The 25,361-nt window shown below is 47.1% G+C and overlaps 1 protein-coding gene across 7 annotated transcripts; it reads right to left on the minus strand.

The window, feature by feature from the left end:
- Nucleotides 1–296: 296 nt before the first annotated feature.
- LOC112220879 (proto-oncogene DBL) lies at nucleotides 297–24,106 on the minus strand. Of its 7 annotated transcripts, XM_042303066.1 has the most exons (29): nucleotides 23,296–24,103; nucleotides 16,649–16,717; nucleotides 16,380–16,494; nucleotides 15,675–15,765; nucleotides 13,820–13,939; nucleotides 13,577–13,693; nucleotides 13,208–13,357; nucleotides 12,723–12,838; nucleotides 12,332–12,446; nucleotides 12,043–12,162; nucleotides 11,297–11,488; nucleotides 10,945–11,136; nucleotides 10,483–10,654; nucleotides 9,188–9,267; nucleotides 8,767–8,852; nucleotides 8,600–8,666; nucleotides 8,401–8,516; nucleotides 6,326–6,395; nucleotides 5,197–5,289; nucleotides 4,904–4,996; nucleotides 4,328–4,456; nucleotides 4,017–4,238; nucleotides 3,615–3,707; nucleotides 3,250–3,328; nucleotides 2,924–2,987; nucleotides 1,591–1,689; nucleotides 1,067–1,179; nucleotides 743–855; nucleotides 297–382 (listed from the first exon to the last, which is right to left on the minus strand). In XM_042303066.1, the coding sequence occupies exons 1-28, from the start codon at nucleotides 23,408–23,410 to the stop codon at nucleotides 839–841; spliced, it is 3,105 nt and encodes a 1,034-aa protein (XP_042159000.1). In that variant the 5' UTR covers nucleotides 23,411–24,103; the 3' UTR covers nucleotides 297–382; nucleotides 743–838. The 7 variants fall into 7 exon arrangements, with proteins under 7 accessions (XP_042159000.1, XP_042158999.1, XP_042158997.1 ...); XM_042303065.1 differs by lacking the exons at nucleotides 297–382; nucleotides 743–855 and having other exon boundaries at nucleotides 862–1,179; nucleotides 23,296–23,630; nucleotides 23,863–24,106; XM_042303063.1 differs by lacking the exons at nucleotides 297–382; nucleotides 743–855 and having other exon boundaries at nucleotides 862–1,179; nucleotides 23,296–24,106.
- Nucleotides 24,107–25,361: the final 1,255 nt, after the last annotated feature.

Genomic DNA, 25,361 nt, shown 5'->3' on the forward strand with positions numbered 1-25,361 from the left:
CTTTAATCACGGTAGCTAACTGGATCATTAGATAGATCATCTAGCTTGCCATTGGTTGAAGAATTGTTCCAGAGTTACGACGTCATACTGTAAAGTTTCCCAGTTCCCACAAGCACTTGAAGGCAGCATTTGTCCTCTAAGGGGAGCTGAGCTTTCTGGCCTTCAGATTCCCTGGATCTGGATGAGAGAGGAGACAAATTATTCAAGCAAACCCATCAAATGAGCTACATGGCAGTGGAGGAGGATCAAGAGTACAAATGGCTTTAGAAACCTCTTCCTCTGTACTGCAACCATACCTCCTCGTCTGCTGTGTCCCAGAACCACGTGCAGGTTGGGGAGTGGGATGAGGCTCTTCTGCCTGCGACTCAGGTTCTTCACCAGCCTGTAGATGGAGTGAGGGAGAGTGTAAAAGACGTTAAGGTGAAGGATGGGACACACTCATGAACGTTGGCTGTTCACGGCGGCTTTGTGCGGTAGATTACCTGCTGGGTGTTGATGAACATTGGCCATTCAACATGCAGAATTGTTAAGAAATGAAATGAAAATGACAGCCGATAGGATGGCCACCTGCTCCTTTTAACCATTTGCCTGCGTGGTCAGTTTTGTTCTTAAGTCTTTTACACCGGCTATATTAGGTTCCCTAAGTTTACAAATCGGCACAGAGCCCATATAAAAGCCATGTCAAATAGGGTTCTGCCATTGGCAACCAACTTCACCACCAGGCATATGAGACGACACTCACCAGTTGCCTTCGCTGTCCTCGTGCTGCAGCTGGATGACGTCACCGCTCTCGATGGCGAGGTCATCTGGGTCGTCTCGTGGACATTCAGCCGAGGCCTTATATCTGCCTGGAGCCTGGGAGGACAGAAACACGTCTGTTAGACTGGACGAAGGATGTGTAGCGGTGTATCCTACTAGAGGACGCCTTTTAAACATTTAGGAGCCTCGAGAGGTTCCTAACGATATTCTGATAAGCATATCTAAAAGGCTGTGGGTGAGGAACGAGGCCACACGGTGTGCAGTAAGTGAGAGTGGTTGTACTGGTGTCGTGGAGAACCCATCGCACCAGCTGAGCAGTGTCCTCCTCCTCGGTGTCTGACTGGTGAGAGGGGTCCTGACCTCCACCCCACTCCTCCAGACCCAGACAGATGTCCATTGTGTGAGGCGTGCCGGGCCCGCCTGGAGATGACAAAACACACGTTTGTTTTGAGTCATATTTTTTGGCTTGTTCCTCTTATATGGTGCCAGAAATAACCAAGATAAATACTTGGTAACTGTAGCGATAAATGCCCATTCAAATCCTGATGTGCGGCACTTACGGACTCATTAACAAGACGGTAGAGTCAAATGATAATATCAGTAGATGTGCCTTTTCCCCCAGAGCTCCTCCATACACCCGGTGCTCTTTTATGTGAAACACCTGAGTCTTTAGGGAATAGGGATCGCAATATATGCCAAAATAAATCCAATATCAAGTCAAGGGAGTTTCATGTACCACCTCTCATGACCCAATCACCATTATTACAAGTAGTTACCAGGTATATACATGATTATGTTATGGGTACATGTCTGAGGGAGTGGTGTACTCACTGTGTCGGTTGCGCTGGTGATTTGGGGAGAGGGACTGTGGGTCTGGACTGCTCCTCCCTGACTGTGTCCTCTGAGCTGAACGACGCCCTCTGCTGTTTGCTGTGGGGAGCGACACAATGAACGAACTAACTCTGTGCTCCCCAACCTCATCAGACATGCTCCAAGTAGAAGCTGCCCTTAGACACAGATCAGCTTAACGTTCCCACATTCTAACCTTTAACCATTTAAAGGGGAACTGCAAAACTGGCCTTAGATCTGTGGTTAAGGACAATTTCTACCTCAAACTCATCTCGCACCACAATGATGATCTTTCAGACGCCAGCCAAAAGGCCCCACGCCAAGCAACAATGTGACCAAGTGCAAACCAAGCTGACACAAAGACAGTGTGGGCTCTGGCCTGGTACACAGCAGACACATGCCAGCGCATGGAAAGATATGGTCTCGATTTATCTAGTTCCTGGTTCATCAATGTATCAGTTTGTCTAGATTTTACAAGCCAAATAACTTAAGATAATTTGAATTTAATAACCTCTCAAAAAGCGAGCCCCATCTAAGAAGCAGTTGTCGTGCTGAAAGCATGAGGAAAATCAAGATAAAAAAAAAAAAACATCCAAACCTTTGATTGTTTTTGGGGCATTCCATACAAAATTGCAAATCCCATGCAAAGATGGATGTAGTCATTTTGGGGAGCATGTCTGAGATGGAAGGTCTGCTGGGACATCAAAAGACATGAGGAAACGTGCGTCTGGTGAATGTATGAGCCGAATGGAGACGCCTAGTAAAGGAGAGGCAGATGACGGTCAGTATGCAAACACAGCAGCCTGGTGGGTGGTTTAGGTCAGCTGAGCCATGCCAAGCCGGGCCTGGGCATGCGGAGCTGGGCTGATTTTACCACTGAGCGTCAGGACGGGTCAGTGGCGTTGGGGGCGGGGTCTGTTAGGGGGCGTGGCCGGGGGCGTGGCCGGGGGCTTCGAGGGCGGGGATTCCGGGAACGCAGACACACAAAGACATCGGAGGACAGCGAGACAAAGTCCAGCCCCGAAAGACAGCCCGTATGAGCCCCTCCGGACGGCCGCACACCCCTGCAGGGGGGAGGGAGGGGAGGACAGCAACCAGACAGCTAAGGAGAAAGCGGGGCCTTCACACACACACACCTCTTCTCTTCACACACACCTCCTTATTTCCCAGCTTCATACCTGCTTGTTGATATGCTCCCGCAACACCATATATCATAACCATCTGAACAGCTCACTGAACTGCCTGCCACACTCACACCAAGTGGGAAGCTGCTGTGACAACTGAGGGGTGTCCTACAACACCCAACAAGACTGACCTCTCAGACATGGGCGGGGACCGTCGGATGTGGTCTGGCATCTGGATGTCGACACAACGCTCATCTGAGAAAAGAAGTGGAAGAGGAAGAGGCAAAAGGATCGTTAGAAACAAGAGAGGGAAAGGGAGATACCTAGTCAGTTGTCCAACAGAACGTACTCAACTGAAACGTGTCTCCCCGCATTTAAGAGGAAGTTCAAGTTAGGTAGGTGCATTAGGTAGGTGCATTAGGTAGGTGCAGGCTAGGACTATTGATCTGAGATGAGGTGAGTTAAACCAGCTCTTTGCGGAGTGCGCTTTGGAGAGCGATGTGAGTGACGTCCAAACCTTTGAGGTGTTTCTGCTGGTTGGTGAGGATCCTCCGCAGCTCCCCGAGCCAAGCTGTCTTAACCTCCACTGTGGGAGCCTGGGAGATGGAGAAGATCAGGACAGATTAGAACGCAGTCAACGTATAGTAGGAAACACACTTTTCTTTGCATCTTACAGGCATGATTTCAAAATGGCCCTCCAGTAGCTTAACACATACTGTACCGTAGCAATACATTACATGAAGTTGTCACAACAAATAACAGAACAACACACAGACAATGAACAAGCCAGTGGGTGGTAGTTATTGTCTTTGTCCTTGTTCGGAGAACATAATGCTGCATGAATAGCATCAACAGTCACTTCACAGCAGGGCTGATCCTTACCTGAACGGCGTACACCTCCTCCCTGCCACTGTACCAGATCTCAAACTTCTTCACATCTCCCTTGACGTTCTCTGTAATCCCCACCGCACTCATCTGCCAGGACACACACGCACACACACAGTCTGCACCTGGGGCCTACAAGGACATGCCACGCGTCACGTCGGGTACACTTCAGCTACACGCTACATGGCCGGCCCGCCGACACACACTCCTCCGCCGTGTGAAGGTAAGAAGCTCTAGCGTACATCAAGAGGAGAGCAGCGGGTGGTGATGCCATCCATCACGCCCCGTAAACATACACACACCCTGACACACACACCCACTGACGCCTTGACACACAAACCAAAACCAACATCCTTGCGACAGGGAGCATGTGTCAGAGTGTGTCGCCTACACACACACCTTCAGACAGTGCTTGAAGCTGTAGGAGGGAGTCTTGTCTGCTCCCTCTCCATGCTCCTCCCTGCACTTGCAGAAAAGCAGGGCTCTCTCATACAGGAACAGGTGTCTCTGCGTGGGCTTGAAGCGGGCCAGCTCCTTCATACGGGTGGGGCCTTTCTTATGGCTGATCCACACACTGAAGGAGCCCTGCATCAGCACCCGGCCCAGGTCACACAACTCTCCCTGGGGGACACGGGACAAAACACAGGGTCAGAGATACAGGACAGCACACTGTGTCACACAGACACACACAGACACAAAGGACAAGTCACCTGGTAGCCTGTGATGGCTATCTGATGCATGGAGTCATTGACTGACTTGAGGAGGTGGAGCATGGCTGCTAGCGCCGCCTGTAGTTCGGAGGTCCCCTCACAGCCTCCTGCACTGTACTTCAGTAGCTCCTACAGCGCGCACGCGCGCACACACACACACACACACACACACACACACACACAGACACACAGACACACACACACAAATGTCTGGTAGAGATCAATATGGTAACAAAGAAATCCTGAAATTCTCCAGCTGTACCTTAAAATAATAGTCCTTGTGCTGCATGTAAGATGTTCCTTATTTTGTCAGATAACAGAGAATCACGGGAGAATCACGGGACAATCCCCATTAACCAGACAGGATTTATCTCTAGTTTAATCTGTAATCCTTCACGTCCTGCCTTCAACTCAATGACTCTGTGTAAGGCCAGGTTATGTCACAGTGCTGTTAGCACCGACAGAATGTTGGGGACGTTGAATTATGATCAAGTTTCAGCTAATATAAATGCCGCAATATTGGCACGGTGTGCTGCGTAGAAGTGTGTATGTCGGCCGGTTTCACTAAGGTCTGACCTTCAGTAGTAGCTGGTATTTGGTGAGGCGTTGTACTGGTTTCAGCAGGTAAGAGTCCAGACCAAGTTTGTGCTCCAGCTTCTTCTGACACTCCTGTAGAATATGGCAGGGAGATATTGGGAATCATGTGTTACGGTTATAACAACAGTGAACCTAATATAAATAATCTATCATTTTGTGCTATTAAAATAACGAATATGTCTGGTATTGTGGTGTAGTAGTAGTAGTAGTAGTAGTAGTAGTAGTATTGCTGAGTACAAACATTGGGCACGAATAGAAAAAATAAGCATGACCTGGAAAAAGGCACAGTCCGAGTACTGCCTCCATAGTGACTCTGAGCGAGGCTTATTCTGACAGTAGCACTCATACACCTTGAAATTCTCCTTCTGGAAATACACACATACATTTCCAATGACACACCATCCATGCCAGACTGTGAAACGCATGTGCTATGCTGATTACGTCGACTCGGTGTCAGAGCGATTTCCACGTGGAGGGCGACAACACCACACAATGAATTAACTCTGGACTCTCTAACCTCATCAGACATGTTCCAGGTAGAAGTTCTCCTTAGTCACAGATCTAGGATCAGCTTCACTTTCCCCAAATCCTTTAATGCGTACCTTGTACCTAAGTTTGTCCTGTGTCTTCCTTGGGTGCTACAATTCATAGTTTTTTAAAATAAAACAACGTTTTCGCAACCTCTGCCAAGGTAAGCGGTGTTTGTTAACGGAGAAGGAGCAGCCCTGTCCAATAGCACGGCAGAGATTTTGTTTTGGCAGGTGATGCATAGAATGCAATTTTCTATGAAATATCGATTCCAACTCCCCCTAGCAACTCTCTAACAATCAGGACAGGTAAAGTCAAACAACTGATCATTATAACAGTATAGCGTGGTAGTGCATGTTGGAAGTCTTTAACTTCATGCTCCTTTGGAAAATAGTGGATTGCTCGGAATAATTACGTAGGATCGGATTACATAGGAGAACGTTTTCGTCAGAAACTACGGATTGCAGCACACAAAGATAATAATGCCTTTACACAGCACAAACATAGGTAAAAGTTACACCTTAAATGGACATTTTTGCTGAAGTATCACCTGACACAGACTCGACGGAGTCGGAGGTACACGCCGCCAAAACTCATAGCCACATAACTCTGAGTATCGTGGAGTTGAGAATTCTCAGCTGATATAGGTAAAGACATTCTTCATAAACAACCACAGACAAACTACCAGGGGTATTTATCTCATACCCTACTTGGTCCGGATCCTGCTGGTTCTGTTCTACCTGATAATTAATTGCACCCACCTGGTTTCCCAGGTCTAAATCAGTCCCTGATTAGAGGGGAACAATTAAAAAATGCAGTGGAACTGGCTTCGCGGTCCAGAGATGAGTTTGAGGGCATATAGACGTTCCTCACCCGCTCCAGAAAACAGGCCCCTACTCCCTCTGGGGTCTCTAGGCAGCCCTCCAGGTCATGGAGGAACACCCTGTAGAACCCAAGAGGTCATGAGTCAGAGGTCAAAGACAGATAAGGTCAGTAGGTCACACCCTAACCACACAGAGCAGCAAACACCATCACCACACAGGCCCCTATCCAGCACTCCTCCATAGATAATGACTAGCCACCCACACATCCATGCCACTGAGCCCCCAGTGTTTGCCAGTTTCCTCTCTCGTTGGCATAATCAAACGCTTGTTAGAGCAACTGGCATTTAACACTAGTTAGAGAGGCTCTAATTGGCTTAGGGCCTCATGCAGTCATCCATTTTAGCCTTTCAGCCCAGCAGGGGAGCCTACCCAGCAGGCAGGATATATAGGAGGCAGACAGAGCCACTCAAACAGTTGTACATAAACTAACTCACACAGCTGGCTAGAGGAAACTGGCTAGTAGCTACTGTACTGGAGAGATGGTTGTTTTTAAGATGGAGCAGTAGTTCAAAGAGGTTATGATGATGCAATTACTGCTTTAATCTTACAGTTCTTTGAGACTCCAAATGCCTATAGAAAACATGACCGACTTCTCACAAGTCAATGACAGTGCTGATCTTTCCTCTTAACTACAGGAGATATATATAGATATAGATACACACAGTGCCTTCGGAAAGGAGTCAGACCCCTTGACTTTTTCCACATTTTGTTACGTTACAGGTCTATTCTAAAAAAAAATATGATTTTTAATCCTCAATCATACAACACCCCATAATGACAAAGTGAAAACAGGTTTTTAGGAATGTCAGCTAATGTATTAAAAATAAAAAACAGAATTACCTTATTTACATAATTATTCACACCCTTTACTATGAGACTTGAAATTGAGTTGAAATTGAGCTCAGGTGCATCCTGTTTCCATTCTTGATGTTTCTACAATTTGATTGGAGTCCACCTGCATAATTGAAGGTCCCCAAGAACACAGTGGCCTCCATAACTCTTCCTAGAGCTGGCCCCCCGGGCAAACTGAGCAATCGGGGGGGGAATTGCCTTGGTCAGGGAGGTGACCAAAAACCCAATGGTCATTCTGACAGAGCTCCAGTGTTCCTCTGTGGAGATGGGAGAACCTTCTAGAAGGACAATCAGGCCTTTATGGTAGAGTGGCCATACGAAAGCCACTCCTTAGTAAAAGGCACATGACAGCCCACTTGGAGTTTGCCAAAAGGCACCTAAAAGACTCTCAGACCATGAGAAACAAGATTCTCTGGTCTGAAGAAACCAAGATTGAACTCTTTGGACTAAATGCCAAGCATCATGTCTGGAGGAAATCTGTCACCATCCTAATGGTGAAGCATGGTATTTTACCCCTATTTCGTCCCAATTTTGTGATATCCAATTGGTAGTTACAGTCTTGTCCCATTGCTGCAACTCAAGTGCAGACTCGGGAGAGGCGAAGGTCGAGAGCCACGCGTCCTACGAAACAGTACTGCTTTTTGACACACTGCTCGCTTAACACCGAAGCCAGCATCACCAATGTGTCGGAGGAAACACCATACAGCTGGCGACCAAAGTCAGCATGCAGGCACCCGGCCCACCACAAGGAGTCACTAGAGCGCAATGTGACAAGGACATCCCGGCCGGCCAAACCCTCCTCTAACCCGGATGACGTTGGGCCAACTGTGTGTCGCCTCATGGGTCTCCCGGTCACGGCCAGCTGCGACACAGCCTGGGATCAAACCTGGGTCTGTAGTGATGTCTAGTTTTGTGATGCAGTGCCTTAGACCGCTGCACCACTCAGGAGGCCCAGTTTTTAATTTTTTATAAATTAGAAGAAGAAAAATCGAAAAACCTGTTTTTGCATTGTCATTATGGAGTATTTTGTAACTTTATGAGGAAGAAAAACAATTGAATCAATTTTAGAATAAGGCCGTAACGTAAACAAAATGTTAAGTCAAGGGGTCTGAATACTTTCCAAATGCACTGTGTGTGTGTATGTATGTATGTACGTATGTATATGCGTGTGTGAGCATGCATGTTTGCCCTTCCCAACTGATGTTTCCTTGCCTGCTGTGGAAGTTGTAGATCTCAGGCATGTTGCCAAACAGGACGTTCCTTTTACTGCGCAGGATGGGGGGCAAGAGCCCCGCGAGGGCCGGGTTCTCCATCTCTCCCCTGTAACCCTACACAATACGCACATAATCAGAATACAAAACACACTGTAGTAATCCAGTAATAGCTGGGGAAAACGCTGCTGTGCTCTCACCAGCAGCACTGACAGCAGCTCCTCCACATAGACCCTCTCTGTCTCAATCAGCTCCCTCATCACGTGACTGTGGAGACACAGGGCCAGAGGGCCTCGTTAGTATTCTGTCTGAACATAAGGAATCAGGAAGACCACAGCACAAATATGTAGAGGATGAGAAGACTTACCGTTTGAGAAGGTCTGGGCTGTCCTCTCCTTCCAGGCTGGAGAGCAGGGAGCTCCTATTCTCCTGGTAGTCATGCATCACCTCGATCTGAGACGGCCAAGACATACAGACAACCATTTTAATAAACCTTTATTTAACTAGGCAAGTCAGTTAGGAACGGTGGGTTAACTGCCTTGTTCAGGGGCAGAATGACAGATGTTTACCTTGTCAGCTCGGGGATTCGATCTAGCAACCTTTCTGTTAGTGGCCCACCGCTCTAACCACTAGGCTACCTGCCGCCCCTACATGGAGGGAATCCACCTAATGCATTTTCAGTTGCCATAACATTCCCATCATACATGTCATCATCACAGCCACAGTGACGTGTGTGAACTGTTCTATACTAGACGTTCATCTTTCACGTCCTTCTTCGACCATCTCACCTTTCTGGAGGCGGGGCTTTTCCGGGACGTCCTCTTCCCAGGGAGTGACAGATCGAAGGAGAACTTCAAACCGTCGACACCTGCAACACACGACCTCTCAGCTGAACTCGATAACACTGTAGGTTTCTATGCTTTTGATGAAACACCAGACCCGTCTGGAAAACATGTTAACAATGCTAAGTATAGCATATGTCTCCACGTATGCTTTGATGAAGCCATGACGTGGTATACGGCACAGTAGTTAACACGAACAGAGAGCCGTCATTACACTGAGTAGATGCTTGCAGCGATTTGACGATGATAGTAGGTTTGAAAGGTCCTGTGGGACCAGGTTGTCCGGTCTTTGACCCCGGGGATGACTGTTGGTCCAGGGTTTACACTTGATACTTCTCTTCTGATGGACGGCTAGTTAATCATTGGTAATAAGCAGCTTGCAGTGGAACTCCAATACTACTATATCCTCTACGAACACATCACCCACAGTACTGTCTGGTGTAAATGGCTGACTGACTGTATCCGTTTGATCACGTGCTCCTCACATACCCTAAGACCAGCATGTGTGTGCGCGTGCACATTATCACACTAAATCAGAGCCAACACATTTATCTTCATCTCCCCTCTTATAAAAGGGGTTTCCTTCTGTGTGTGAGAAACACACCCACACGTCGCACCTCATTATTAATTGGGTGCGGTATGGCTAGCTTTGTTCAGCCCTGCCTGGAGGCGAGTGGGAGATGAAAGGGTCTTTGCCGTACGTGGTTCATATACATTATTACCATACAGTACACAGCTAGCATCACGGCTAACCGAGTATCCCCCAAGGACTGATTATAGTGCTGGGCTCTAACAGCTAGCTCATTGGTAAAGGTGGACCGCTAACTGAGGTCGAGCACAAAGACCCTGGGCTTCCTCATTACTGGAGCCTGTGGTTTGCTGTTTTGATTACTGCTTTGTGGCCTGGAGGATGGTGTGTGAAGCCCTAGGCTGAGAATACGGACGACACCCAGTACCCAGGGGAGAGGGACGGCTGTCAGGCCAGGGGAGGGCTGCATACACAGGGCCTGGGAAACAGCAGAGCCCTGGGTGGAGGCCTAGCGGAGCTGGATAATTAAAGTGTGCTGTAAGCCTCTATAACCCCAAACAGTCAACTGTAGTCTGATGTTCTTTAATCTACTGTGACAAATGCTAATGTACTGTATCAAGTGTGATTGAATGTGTGTGATTGAGTGTGTGTGTGTGTGTGGTGTGTGTGTGTGTGTGTGTGTGTGTGTGTATAGTCCACTGCCTCCTCTTACCATGTTTGGGGGAAAAGAGTGGGGACTTGGAGCGGGGCGGGCTCTCCGCCCTGGGGGCCACTAGTTGGATGGGACGGACGTGTTTATCAGCCAGCTTCCTCAGACAGACCTGCCTGTTGTGGATCATCTCCTGCACCACCGTGTGCTTCTCAAATGTTTCCCCTATCTGGACCTGGGGAGGATGGAAGAGGAGCTTAGGACATTCATATCGACCCAAAACCTGTATTGAGTGTTAGTTAAACAGCCGTTTATAGCCTTTATGCAGTCTTGAAGGTTGCCTGAAGGTACCATGACCAGAAATGAATACTTGTATAAGTCCTGTAATATTAGATATATTACAGGTTGATAGAAAACATTGAGAATGGATTATACACAGATGGGTCAGGAGAAACATTACAGAGGGGGTTACTCTTTAAACCATCAGGCTGTTTGTCAATGAGAGACACTGGCTTGGTGTTGGACCTGTATCTCTGGGGTGAGGACAGACTCAAACTCCACAGCCAGGAGGTCAGGTCCTGAGCTGAGAAGAGACGGAGCCCCCTCCAGGAATCTATCCATGTCCTTCAAAGCAGCCTGGGCCCCCTCCTTAGACTGGAACTTATCCACCAGCTGCTGAGCCAACAAGTAGGCCCCATCGTCACACCAACTCTGGGCCTATGGAGGGGATAAGACAACGATGTCACACCGACCAGTCATATTCGGATATACCGTAGCACTTGACAGAGTATCAGCGTGGTTGTTTGTGTATGATGTTAGATTTGTACTCATCTGTGTGCAATAGTGTCAACAGTGTGTGTGTGTGTGTGTCCTCTACCTGGCCGAGGCGTAGCAGCAGCCGGTGGGCCCGGGAGAGGTGTGCGCGTTTCACTCTCAGAGCATTACTGAGCGTGTCACAGCGGTGACGTAGCTCGTTGCCGCGCTGCAAGATCAGGGCCATGGCATAGTGGTGACTGGCTGCCAGCTGGTGCCCATGGAGAATGATGATCTGGGCACTGACCATCTCCTCCTAGCAACACAACCAGGACACCACAGTCAGTTACATACAACAACACATGGCATACAGGAGGCCTACATACACACAGCATCACAACGGCAAATACACTTCAATCCGAGCTACACAACCAATTGTCACGGCCCCTCCTCTGCAGTGCAGGTTGCGGTTCCTCCTGCAGGCAGAGGAGGGTCGTTAGTGATTGGAGTCACCTGGGCTCAATGTATCCTCCTCCTCCTCCGTTTTGCATAGTTTTCACTCAGTCATTCACACACACAGATTCATGCACCCCTGCACTTTACATACACCTTACATTATGATACTTTCACACTTCATTTCTTTTTCTTTGTTTAAAGTTAATAGTTTTGTTTTACAATAAAGAACCTTTTTGATTGGCCTATACCTGTTGTTCGCGTCCCCTCATTTTTGCCTCAGGCTATGAGCCGGCCTGTGACACAATGCTATTACCAAAAGCACGAGTCCCTGAGAAGACAATCTCTGGCAACCACAGTATGTGTAACCCTGGTCCATTGATCTGATCAGGGAAGTGTCCCCTAGTAAACACTGACCTGTGCGTGAGCCTCCAGGATGTCCAGGTCTCTGAGTGTCTGCTCTGTCTGAGTCAGCTTCTCCCCTGACGACGACATCTCTCTCTCCTGGGACGCCAGATGCTCCAGAGACAACTCCATCTGACAACGAGAGAGAGAAAGACATTAGTTAGAGACGTATACCCCTCCCAAATTCAAAACGTCCCATCCGATCTCAAATTAAACTGTACACCACGTGTCCTCCTTGTTCTAAGAGTTGCCTCTCGACAATGAATCAACCATCATCAATTATGCAATTGATCAGTCTCACCTCCTGGAAGCGATGTTCGTATCTGAGCAGCTGTAAGTACTGTTGCAGTTTTAGATGATGCTTCTCAAAGAAGCCGTCAAAGGCTGACTCCATGCCCCTCAGCTGAGCTAGTAGCCTGAAGACCAGAGACAGAGGTTATAATCAAAAAATTACCTTTATTTAACTAGGCAAGCCTCCCCTATCCCGGACAATGCTGTGCCAATTGTGCACTGCCCTATGGGACTCCCAATCATAGCCAGTTGTGATACAGCCCGGGTTTGAACCAGGGTCTGTAGTGACACCTCTAGCACTGAGATGCAGTGCCTCAGACCGCTCCGCCATTCAGGAGCCCCATGACCACTCTTTAGGCAGACAGTAGCATGATTATCTCTGAGGTTATATAAACACACACCTCTGCACAGTCTCCCAGTCCAGCCTGACATCCCAAAGTGAATCCTCCTCTCTCCCCGAGGCCTCCAGGCTAGCCAGCAGGTGACGACCCTCCTTTGATACTGACCGTATCGCTTCCTGTACAAGACAGAAAATGATCAAGACAGACAAAATGGTTATAAAATATCAGGGTGAACATGTAGACTGGCTGTCAGTTAGTCTGCCACTGATATAGAATTGTAACATATTATGATAGAGTCTAGTGTAAAACATAGTGATAGAGGACTCATCATAGATATAACCCATTTTAGCATGGACATTGCCATTGAGGGCTTCCTCCATTTTAAGGTAGTCAACTGGGTGGGGATTTCTATGAGTTGGGAGCAAATCAGCCAATGAAGAAAGGGAAAATCTATTACTTCAATAGCACTGCCCACAGACGGTATAACGGCACAGATACAAAGATGAGTCCTCTACCTCTATGGTGTAAAAAGGGTTGCAGTATACCTTGAGTTTCCTGTACTTGTCAGTGTGGGTTGAGAGGAGGCGCATGATGGCGGTTCCCTCAGCTGGCAGTTTGGTCTCAGCCAGCTCTGTGCCAAACGCCTGCAGCATCTGAGCTATGTCCTTAACTGTCACCGCAAAGCTCTCTATGGCCTGGAGGGGAGCCAGAGAGCACGAGCACGAGCACACACACACAACACAGGGAAGTCATCACAGTGTTTATAAATGTATACTCTGATGTCATCACTCAGAACTGTGCAAACATACAGGCCAAGTGTGAATGTGTCTCTCTGCATCAGATATGTTGTAACAGAAGTGTTGGGGGTTCTGAGTGGCTGCATGGCGGATGCTATGTAAGTGACAAGTATGTACTGTTCTTAGAACGATCCAGTCACTGTGGCAGTAGTCCAGGGTTCCACCAAACTCAGAGGTCAGTTGGTTCTCATCAACATATCTCAGTAGGTCTGTCACAGAGCTCAGCATCACCACCTAATAAAGGAGAGCTACAATAAGCTGCACATTGCACACTGTGTGTAGTACTACGCACGCTTCTTCAAACATGAGATGCCGATGCCGTGTGGTGAAGTGTTGGATTTGGCCTCTGATCTGCCTTACTGGCATCTTGAGCATGAAGTCCTCCTGACTGAAACGGAAGCCCAGGTCTGTGACGGTGCGCTGGAAGAAGCTGGTGGGTCTCAGCACCAGCACCAGGTGGAGGTTCCCAGGGAAGGAGGCCTGGAGACGGAGAGGGACACAATCACACCCCCGGGGTTGGACAGTGAGCTCTGACCTTTGACAATTCCTGGACCATGTCTTTACCCAACACTACGCCAGAGTCTGTTCACACTTCTGGATGCATAGAGGGATAGGCATTTGCCAGCATCTGTCACTGACAGGACATATTGACTGCACTAACAAGCAATCATCCGCAGTCAGACAAAGCAGGCTCACCCACTGTCAATCAGATAAGGAAAGCCAGACATATCCTGCTAGCTAGTGCCTATCACAGGTGTATTAAAGTTGCAGTCAATATCAAATGGATTCACTAAACAAGAGCAGATAGTAGGTAGTCTGTATTTTTTTAGGGATGAGGTGATTTTCAGAGTGATTTCCAGCGTCAGATCACAAGTAAAGCAGTAGGCTAAGGATGACAATCTGATGAGCTAAATTTGAAAAATAATGCTCACAGCCATTTCTCACACGACTGCGGTGGTGAAGGTCTGCTAACTAACAAATGGGTTTGGTTCAATTGAAGTTGCCAGCTGTTAAAGCGTGAACATGTGCAGCACAGAACATCGAAATTAAACAGTGGGAAATGGATTATTCCCCCAAAAGACCGATGCATTCGGTTATAGAGCTCTTTGACATTCATTTGTCCTATCTAAATCTAGCTTCAGGCTACCGCAAACATAAACTCTGCCCTTCAAGCTCAACATGCTAAAAAAAATATAACTGCTCGGTTTGCATTCATATAAGCAAGTTATGTTTCTCGGTCTCACTGCATCAACCGTATGACTAAACTCAAATCAGGCTCTGCACCGCAGTGCTACGCTTAGCAAGCTGATGTCAGTGACCGATGCCGCATTCACTCTGCCCACCCAAACTCAAGCACAACTATTTTAGCACGTAATCAAACTATGTAATAAGCGCGTTACCGGGCTCTTCAGTGTCCTGTGCAATCCTCGGCGCTGGTAACTCTCAGCCATCGTGTTAACAGACATTTATGCGATGTCGCTAACAAATTGGTGCCAAGTTACTTGGCCCCTCTACTCCGCTGCATCAACGTTGCTGCCAGGAGGAGGGTGGCAGCGCTCTCTGCAAGCTCTCCCTTCCTCTAACCTTCTCGACTTCCCGCTCTCCCTCATTTTCCGACGAAATATAGCTTCATCGGGTAAATATCCAAGTAGCGGAGTGCTGGCTCTGCATTTTGATTCCCTCACGACGGGACTTTATTTTCATACAGTGAATACAGAACAATTTATTAAGAAAATGATGTATGCGCAATAATAAACGGTGACAAAACAACTGCAGTATTTTTATGAAAACCGCACAAGAGACCATCCCGAAACAGCAGGAACTGAGTGGGGATAATTCAGCACCATGGACAACTCCCCAATCTGACGTCGTCTGATAGTATTGATATTCTGAAGTTTTTTTTCTTCCACAGCAGCAAATCATCCGTTCTTTAGTAGGATAGGGCCAGGCCTAAACTAGTATCGTTACCATACTTCCACAGTAGATTTGATTTGGTTTCCGACCTTTCTTGATTTCTTTAAAAAGTATTATTATTTAGTGTACTTGTTTGACGTGTTACTGCATTATTAAGAGCTAGTAACATAGGAATTTCGCAGCCCCCTACAATAAGATCTGATAAACTGTGTATGCGACCAATAACGTTTGATTTCATTTCCACATGCACGAGAGTGCATGTATGCACGCGAAAAAAATGCCGTGACTTTAACTTGCTCACCGCAATTCGGGCAAGTGCTGTTTTGATAGAGGTCCATGTATCCAGTCTTCTGTCTAAAATGATGATGAATTTTACACCTGGCTGTCTTGCTCTGCAAACACAAGAACCAAAAGTATTTGAACACATGTACCTTTCACTGAACAAATGTATACTTTCACTGATCAAATGTATACTTTCACTGAACAAATGTATACTTTCACTGATCAAATGTATACTTTCACTGATCAAATGTATACTTTCACTGAACAAATGTATACTTTCACTGAACAAATGTATACTTTCACTGAACAAATGTATACTTTTACTGATCAAATGTACAGGTATAGTACCTAAAAACTCTGATAATATGCTAAATTCATTTGACAACAAATGATATTTTTTGGTACAGAAGGAAGGACTGCAAAGTGAATACATTAGATATGTTTACAGGGGACATTCATCGACTCTTGTGACCAGCACTCATCCAATGATATGATCCCTCCTCCCCAGGGTATTCCTGCTCTGAGCTGGCACAGAGGACATCACTAGGGCATCGAAATAGATGATAGGATAGGGAGCATCTAGTGCCATCTGTGCAAAGAATTCTAACTCTGGACTAAAGCAGGCACACACTGCACTGCAAGAGAAAGAGAGAGTTGTGAGAAGAGAGAGGGAGGACTACCGAGATGAATATTAGGAGGGAGTGTAATATGGTGGTTCACCCACCGAGGTATGAGGGTGAGGTATGTTAAGACTTTGGCTAAAGATTCCTCCGGAATGTCGCTGAAAGCCGAGTATTCTGGGAGGGTCACGATCACGCTTGAGTCCTCACCACGCCCCCCTGCGAAGAAAAAATGATTTTCATATGAACAATCACACTCAACAATGTGTTAAACAAGGATATTACGTTCTTTGCGGACGCCTCATTCAAATAGTCGACGGTCAGAGGTTATGAACCCTCAGTAGTGGGACAAGACTAAGTAAAGAGCCCCCACCTGACAGGTAGGCCACCTGCTTCTCAATGTAGCCATCCACCTCCTTCATACTCATAGAGACTGACACTTCTGTGGGAAAGGGGGGGGGGGGGGAAGAGAGAGAGATTAGAATAACAGGTCCCAATGAGGCCTCTTTCAACCTGTCACACAGTGGTTATAATTCATAACTTGTCCCATAAGAATGATGAAATAGCAGAGAGAAATACTGCCACCCAGTGGTCATATGTAAAACAACATTACAGTGGTAAGAAAGGTATCAGACTCAGCTGTTTGGTTCAAGTCAGTCAATCGTTCTGAGGTGGGTCTGGACCCCTTCTATCCACTGTGTCATCCAGGCTAGAACAGCAGGAGGCAGTCACTATACCTCTCCATGCCCTTCTCTCGTCACCAGGTGAGGCAGCAGGAGGTCATATACTGTTTACACTACAGGAGGCTGGTGGCACCTACATTGGGGAGGATGGGCTCTTGGTATAGGCTGGTGTGAAATGGCATCGAATACGTCAAACACATGGTATGAGCTGTCCTCCCCTCACCAGCCTCCTGTGGTGTACACCAAGCTGTGGTGGCAGGCAGCACTGACTCACTCCTCATTCCACAATGTTGAAAGGACTCTACACTGCATGTAACATAAATATACAATGATATAGTGGGATGATTGAAGCCACACTGAAGACTGAGTTTAAACTAAACGCATTATATAACTCTAAAGTAAAAGTCGTATATAGTCATATATAATGCTCTGTGGTCGACTAGTTTATGCAACCGATCACTTGATTCACATACACTCAGTCTCCTTGTGAATAATACACAGTATTAGTAAATATGAATAGGATTTCATACACACAGAGAGATGCAGTATAAGGAGAGAGAGAAAGAGAGATATGCAGGGTAGAGAGAGAGAAAGAGGGGGGAGACCGTGTCGAGAGAGGGAGAGTGTGTCCTTTTCCACATCGATGTCGTCGGGGGTAACAGTGTCTGGCGGGGAGTCAGCGAGTGGAGGGGTAATGAGCTCTGCAGATCTCTGGCTTGAGTGTATCAGAGAGCTTGGAAAGGCCACATGTAGTACTCATAGGCAGTTTCTAAATAGTTCATTGGGGGTAGATAGTGGATGTACTCCTGGACACACTGCATCTCTTGTACAGCTGACGTCAACAATGTCTACTATGCAGCTTCACAACCAATGATTTTGTCATCCCTTAATGCGGCACAGCATATGACAGAAGATGCCATTTGTGACTGTAATTTAGAGGCAATCTAATGAGAAAAGGTTAAATATCCTTTTCAGGCTACCATTCCACATCGCTCCGGCAAAACGCCAACGCCCACTCTTCTCCACGTTGGGTCTGGATTTGCCCCCCTCCCCAACGTCTTTTGGAACGCAAACACATTCTGAACGTTCTGATTGGTCCCTGAAAACGATAGGTTGGGCCAGAGCCAGCCTACATGATGACATTATCCACTTTGATTGGTTAGATTTGTTAGAGACGATCCAATCGCTGATTAATTTGTTTTGTACAATGCCCCTCATTTTGACGTCACACAAATGAGTTCCAGGATGGCAGATTTAGACAATGTATGTCGCAATCGATAGAGCAGCGAAATTCAATTCAGGATGAGTCGTCAGGCAAGTAATATCCGGAAACCAGATACAGTGAATTCGGAAAGTATTCAGACCCCATGTCTTTTTCTACCTTTTGTTACGTTACAGCCTTATTCTAAAAATGATTAAAACATTATCATAATAATCCTCACACTACACACAATACTCCATAATGACAAAATGAAAACAGGTTTTAGAAATGTTTGAAAATGTATTAAATATAAAAAAACAGAAACACCTTATTTAGAGACCCTTTGATATGAGACTCATAATTACGCTCAGGTGCATCCTGTTTCCATGATCATCCTTGAGATGTTTCTACAACTTGATTGAACATGATTTGGAAAGACACAAACCTGTCTATACAGGTTCCTACAGTTGACAGTGCATGTCAGAGCAAAAACCAAGCCATGAGGTCGAAGGAATTGTCTGTCGAGCTCAGAGACAGGATTGTGTCGAGGCACAGATCTGGGGAAGAGTACCAAAACATTTCTACAGCATTGAAGATCCCCAAGAACACAGTGGCCTCCATCATTCTTAAATGGAACAAGTTTGGAACCACCAAGACTCGTTCTAGAGCTGGCCGCCCGGCCAAACTGAGCAATCAGGGGAGAAGGGTCTTGGTCAGGGAGGTTACCAAGAACCAGATGGTCACTCTGACAGAGCTCCAGAGTTCCTCTGTGGAGATGGGAGAACCTTCCAGAAGGACAACCATCTCTGCAGCACTCCACCAATCAGGCCTTTATGGTAGAGTGGCCAGACGGAAATCACACCTCAGTAAAAGGCACATGACAGCCCGCTTGGAGTTTGCCAAAAGCCACCTAAAGACCCTCAGACAATGAGAAACAAGATTCTCTGGTCTGATGAAAACAATATTGAACTCTATGGCCTGAATGCCAAGTGTCACGTCTGGAGGAAACCTGGTACCATCCCTATGGGGAAGCATGGTGGTGGCAGCATCATGCTGTGGGGATGTTTTTCAGTGGCAGGGACTAGGAGACTAGGCAGGATTGGGGGAAAGATGAATGGAGCAAAGTACAGAGAGGTCCTTGATGAAATCCTGCTCCAGAGCACTCAGGACCTCAGTCTGGGGTGAAGGTTTACCATCCAACAGGACAATGACCCTGAGCACACAGCCAACAACACGGGAGTGGCTTCAGGACAATGCTCTGAATGTCCTGGAGTGGCCCAGCCAGAGCCCGGACATTAACCCAATCGGACATCTCTGGAGAGACCTGAAAATAGCTGTGGAGCGACACTCCCCATCCAACCTGACAGAGCTTGAGAGGATCTGCAGAGAAGAATGGGAGAAACTCCCCAAATACAGGTGTTCCAAGTTTGTAGCATCATACCCAAGAAGACTTGAGGTTGAAATCGTAAAGGGTCTGAATACTTATGCAAATGTGATATTTCAGTTTTTTCTTTTTAACTGGTTTTGCTTTGTCATTATGGGGTATTGTTTGCAGATTGATGAGGGAAAAAACAATTCAATCAATTTTAGAATAAGGCTGTAACGTAACAAAATGTGGAAAATGTCTTGGGGTCAGAATACTTTCTGAATGCACTGTATGATAATAGGCAACCAAAACAATTCTGAGAGACTTAACAGCACACACACTGCAGCCGCCTTGTCTGCTCCTTACTGTAGGCATTATACTACACAGAAGAGCCGCGGGAGAAAGCTTGTGCTGCAGGCAGGCTGGCTGCAGTGTTTTTAATATGCGTGCTAGTCTGTGATCCCAGGATGAGACTCCGCCACGGCCCCTCTCCAATCAGCACTCTGCACCACTCATCACATGGTGTAAACCACTCGGTCTCTGCTTGGCATGCTAAACAAGATGTCTGCACAACACACCCAGCCTCCAAATCACGCCTTCTATTTTGCAGCCACACAGCTAGTAAATAAATATTCCCGCTGACTTGATTCATCAAAGCATCCAAGCACCAAAGCCTAGTCAGGTGACTTCACTGAGTAGTGTTTGCTGCTTTAAAACGCAAATAACCTGTGTTTGTTCTGCCCTGGCCCAGAAAATGATATTCCCCATTAAGCATAAGTGGGTCCTGAGACAGACTACCAGACAGCTGGCCAGATTAAAGGCTCAGGGTAAAGCAGGGCTGGCCAGGCTGTGGCCAGGCATCCTGTCCCTCCTGATGACATGTGGTTGATCTGTGATAGTCCTGTGTCTTTTGCTGAGAATTAGCCAACCTGCAGTAGCTGGCACAACTTTCTTGTAGTAGTCCAACAAGATTCTGGTTATTTTCCTCCCTCTATTCCCGTGCTCATTTACTCAAGAAACCCTCCCCCCCCAAATAGATGATCATCAACAGAATTTAAATAGTTGTTCTCTGCAAAGAGATTGAGTCATTTAGACGTGAATGGGACACATTTTGCCTAGCTAAGACCGTGACAAGATGGGGGCCACACAGCCCCTCAATTTCAGTGCCATCACACATGACTGGCACTGCTCGTGCCATGAGGCCAGTATGTGGGCACACTGCCCGTGCCATGAGGCCAGTATGTGGGCACACTGCCCGTGCCATGAGGCCAGTATGTGGGCACACTGGGTGGGCTGATGAGGGCAGAGACTTCTTCCTTAAGCCAACAGAGTCACTGATGTCTCAGAGGCTACATCGTGTGGAGAGAGAGAGAGTAATATACTGCATACGCTGTCCACAGCCCTTGAGACATAGGGAGACAGGCACACACATGCAGTCATTGAGGTTTACACAAGCCGCACACACACACACATTTTTTACAAGGGCCATGACTGTTTTGAAGTCAGCAGATATTTCTTTAACCATCCAGGGCTTTCAGCGTTAAGGGGATTATAGTGGTGGGCTATTGAGGGAAAGTGTTGTCGGAAATGACTCACACGACCATCTGGGCTCATGTGAACATGATGTGTCCGATTTATCATCTAGGTTTCAAGCTGCTCTTTTTTGCCCTAGCATCAATATGCAGCAAAGCTAATGTGGTGAACTTGGACAGATATATTTTTATAACTCAACATCTGCACAGACATTGCTTACTTTTTATATGAAACACACCTCTTACCAATTGGAGTCTGTTTATCACGTGCCGACAGGTATCGTTGAAGAGGTGTGTTATGGCGTCGCTATGGACTGCAGTCTCTCAGCCTAGAGATCATATTACTTACTGTGAAGGTTCAGGATTAACTGCAGGAAGCATTCTGGGGCTTTAAAATGACACATTTTTTTTCGCACAACCCATAGGAAACCCTGTATGCCTCGTTTCTTCACACACGCACACAGAGAAGTAAATGATAGACAGGTTCAAATACAACCAGGTGGAGGGAAGTGAAGATTTAAACTTACAGGTAACTGATCAGTTGTGTGTGTGTGTCTGTGTGTGTGTGAGTGAGACTGTGTCTGTCTGCAGGTTTTTCCTTCGTCAGATATAAACGTACTGCAGTGCCTCCAGCAAACTCCACCTGGTTAAAATAGAACCTCCGGAGGATGGCCTTTCCCCCCCAATGTCCCCATTACCTTCACACACAGCCAACACTCCCACGAGGGACAACACCTTCACACAGGGACAGGGACAACACCACCACTACACAGGGACACCGCCACCACTACAGAGGGAAAGTACAGGGACAGGGACAACCCCCCTTCCCAGGGGAAGTACAGGGACAGGGACAACCCCCATTCCCAGGGGAAGTACAGGGACAGGGACAACCTCCATTCCCAGGGAAGTACAGGGACAACCCCCATTCCCAGGGGAAGTACAGGGACAGGGACAACCCCCTTCCCAGGGGAAGTACAGGGACAGGGACAACCCCCATTCCCAGGGGAAGTACAGGGACAGGGACAACCCCCATTCCCAGGAGAAGTACAGGGACAGGGACAACCCCCATTCCCAGGGGAAGTACAGGGACAGGGACAACCCCCCTTCCCAGGGGAAGTACAGGGACAGGGACAACCCCCTTCCCAGGGGAAGTACAGGGACAGGGACAACCCCCCTTCCCAGGGGAAGTACAGGGACAGGGACAACCCCCCTTCCCAGGGGAAGTACAGGGACAGGGACAACCCCCCTTCCCAGGGGAAGTACAGGGACAGGGACAACCCCCCTTCCCAGGGGAAGTACAGGGACAGGGACAACCCCCATTCCCAGCGGAAGTACGTGAACAAGGACAACCCCCATTCCCAGGGGATGTACAGGGAAACCAGTCAGTAAACAAGCTAGCAGGGCTCCACAACAAAGCAGTGCCAAAGAGGGTTTACCAACACAATCCTACTAGTCCTCTACAGAGTAGAGAATCAGGTTTACTACAGCTACAAATCACCACCATCCAGGAGCAGTACCCAGACTGAGTCCAACAAACTGTCACTACATCTCCAAAGAAAATAGCCCTTTCCTCCTCATGTACTTGATTCCAATGGAAACTAAAGGATAGAGGAGAATGGTGTAAAAGACATGGGCACTGTTTATCACCTTGTCTGTCTTCTGTAGCGTCTGGGCCATGACAGGGATGCAGTGGCACTCGTTTTCATTATTTCATTGTCCAATCTGTCCATCTGGCTGCCCTTACAGGATTCATCCCCCAATAGAGGAATGTATCGTTTATGACTAGACTTCAAAAAGCTGCGAGCAACCATACAGAACTCTACCTTGATAGTTTCCCTAATCAACTCAGTCACACAATACATCTATTTTGTATTACATTTCACTGACGGAACGGTTTGTTTGGCATTTCTCCAAACACACCAAGATTTGGAGTGTACTTAAAAATATCTCCTCTGCGTATGATCGCTATGGATGAAAACTATCCCCCCAGAGTTTAAAAATAGCACATTAATCCCTGCATGGCTACATAGGGTCCCACTGCTGGATGCAGCAGAAACCATCCAATCAATAACACACAATATAGACCTTAAACTGCCACTATGCTTTAAATAGTTTCTATTGTGACACCGTTATGTTTCCATACACCACACTTAACATTGCGTTATATGTCTCCATATACCACGATATGTATGCCAGTGAGAAGGGGGGGTGTAAGGGCAGTACAGGAGAGGTACTCACGCTGCAGTGTGTTCTCCAGCTGAGAGCCAGCCTGTAGAAGACTATGGTAGCAATCCATTTCTCTCTCTGGCTTCTGCTCCTGTTCAGTCTCCACCTGCAGTGAAACTGGGCCCATTCCCTTGCCCCCCCACAGGGCTGGACTGGTCTAGTAGGCCTGGTGGTGGATAACAGCTGCTGTCAAGGCCTCACATCCTCCCGACTATCCTACGGTCCTCTCCGCAGTCCAACTCCACTTCCAGGTGGAGGTAGAGAGGAAGCTTCAGCCCACTTGTCCCTGGAGGTCTAGGGATCCAGTTCGGATGCTCCCTGGGGCTGGCTCGGGAATCCTGAGTCACCTTGAGCCGCATCGAGCGCATCCACAGAACCACACAGAGGAAGAAGTGGGGAAGTCCACACAGAAAAATATATGGTAGGTTTTCTGGCTACTGTGTACAAGGCAGAGTCCTGCTGCAATGAAGCACTTCTCCCTCATATATATATATATATATATATATATATATATACACACACACACAGAGAGAGACAGAGACAGAGAGACAGAGAGAGGGAGAGAGAATACACACTCACATGCAGAGTCCAGAGGGGGAGTGCCTTGTTCTAAACTGCAGCCGCTAACCCGTAGTGAAATCCAGTCTGCCTCGTCAAAATAAACACTGCCCCATCCGTATGGCCACTGGGGTTTCTCGCCCGCTCTCTCTCTCTCTCTCTGTGTGCCCTTCCCTTATCCCTCTCCGTCTGGGTTTTAGTGCGTCAGCTCTGCCGCTGCTGAGGCACAGTGGCTCCAGTCCTGACACACTGCCAACTCCCTCCCAACTTTCTCGCTCGCTTAAGACTCCTCCTTTCTGTTTTCCACATCTTAGTGGCCATTAGATTCCTGTAGCAGATTGTGGGCTGATGCCGCACAGCACTGAATAGCTGACCTAATGCATACAGTATCATGCTGGGCTATTGGACACTAGAGTCGTTCCATGTCATTTCAGCAAGCCATGACACCCACCATCCCAGATCGTTCTGAAATGGTCTTCTATGGTTAGAAACATTAGCATTTCTGCAACATTATTTTGTTCAAATATAATTTGATCTCAGAAACATCAAGGTAATTGATTGTAACCAAATTTCCCATTTTAAATGTAATGGACTAATTTATTTAATAAATATAGTACCTTACATCTGATTTGGACTGAACTTTTTTCTAACAATGAGTAAGACATGAGGAATCCAAAACAAAATGGTCAAACACCACCCACGGAACCCCCACACCAAACCCAACAACGAGTATACAGTATCTGTTCTCTATGGCTGACCAGTAGTATGGAGCTGCGGTTCAGAGCATTGTTTCTTCATCCCATGTCATGTATTCTCTGTGACGTTTTTTTCTCCCCACTGTTCAGAGAAATTAGTCATTGCTTTTAGGTTAATGTCCCATCCTACATCCTGATCATACCAGGTTCTGACCACTAGATGGTGCTGTTCTTGCTATTAAGTGATACATTTTAAGAATCTCCCTCAATGTTACAGTGAGGGGGGGAAGTATTTGATCCCCTGCTGATGTTGTACGTTTACCCAATGACAAAGAAATGATCCGTCTATAATTTTAATGGTAGGTTTATTTGAACAGTGAGAGACAGAAACAAAAATCCAGAAAAACACATGTCAAAAATGTTATAAATTGATTTGCATTTTAATGAGGGAAATAAGTATTTGACCCCTCTACAAAACATGATTTAGTACTTTGTGATTGCCAACAAGGGTTCTGCCACCGAGGTCAGATGTTTCTTGTAGTTGGCCACCAAGTTTGCACACATTTCAGGAGGGATTTTGTCCCACTCCTCTTTGCAGATCTTCTCCAAGTCATGAAGGTTTCGAAGCTGACGTTTGGCAACTCGAACCTTCAGCTCCCTCCACAGATTTCCTATGGGATTAAGTTCTGGAGACTGTCTAGGCCACTCCAGGACCTTAATAAGCCACTCCTTTATTGCCTTGGCCGTGTGGTTTGGGTCATTGTCATGCTGGAATACCCATCCACGACCCATTTTCAATGCCCTGGCTGAGGGAAGGTGGTTCTC

Source organism: Oncorhynchus tshawytscha, linkage group LG21 (genome assembly GCF_018296145.1).
Source record: "Oncorhynchus tshawytscha isolate Ot180627B linkage group LG21, Otsh_v2.0, whole genome shotgun sequence".
Taxonomy (NCBI): Eukaryota; Metazoa; Chordata; class Actinopteri; order Salmoniformes; family Salmonidae; genus Oncorhynchus; species Oncorhynchus tshawytscha.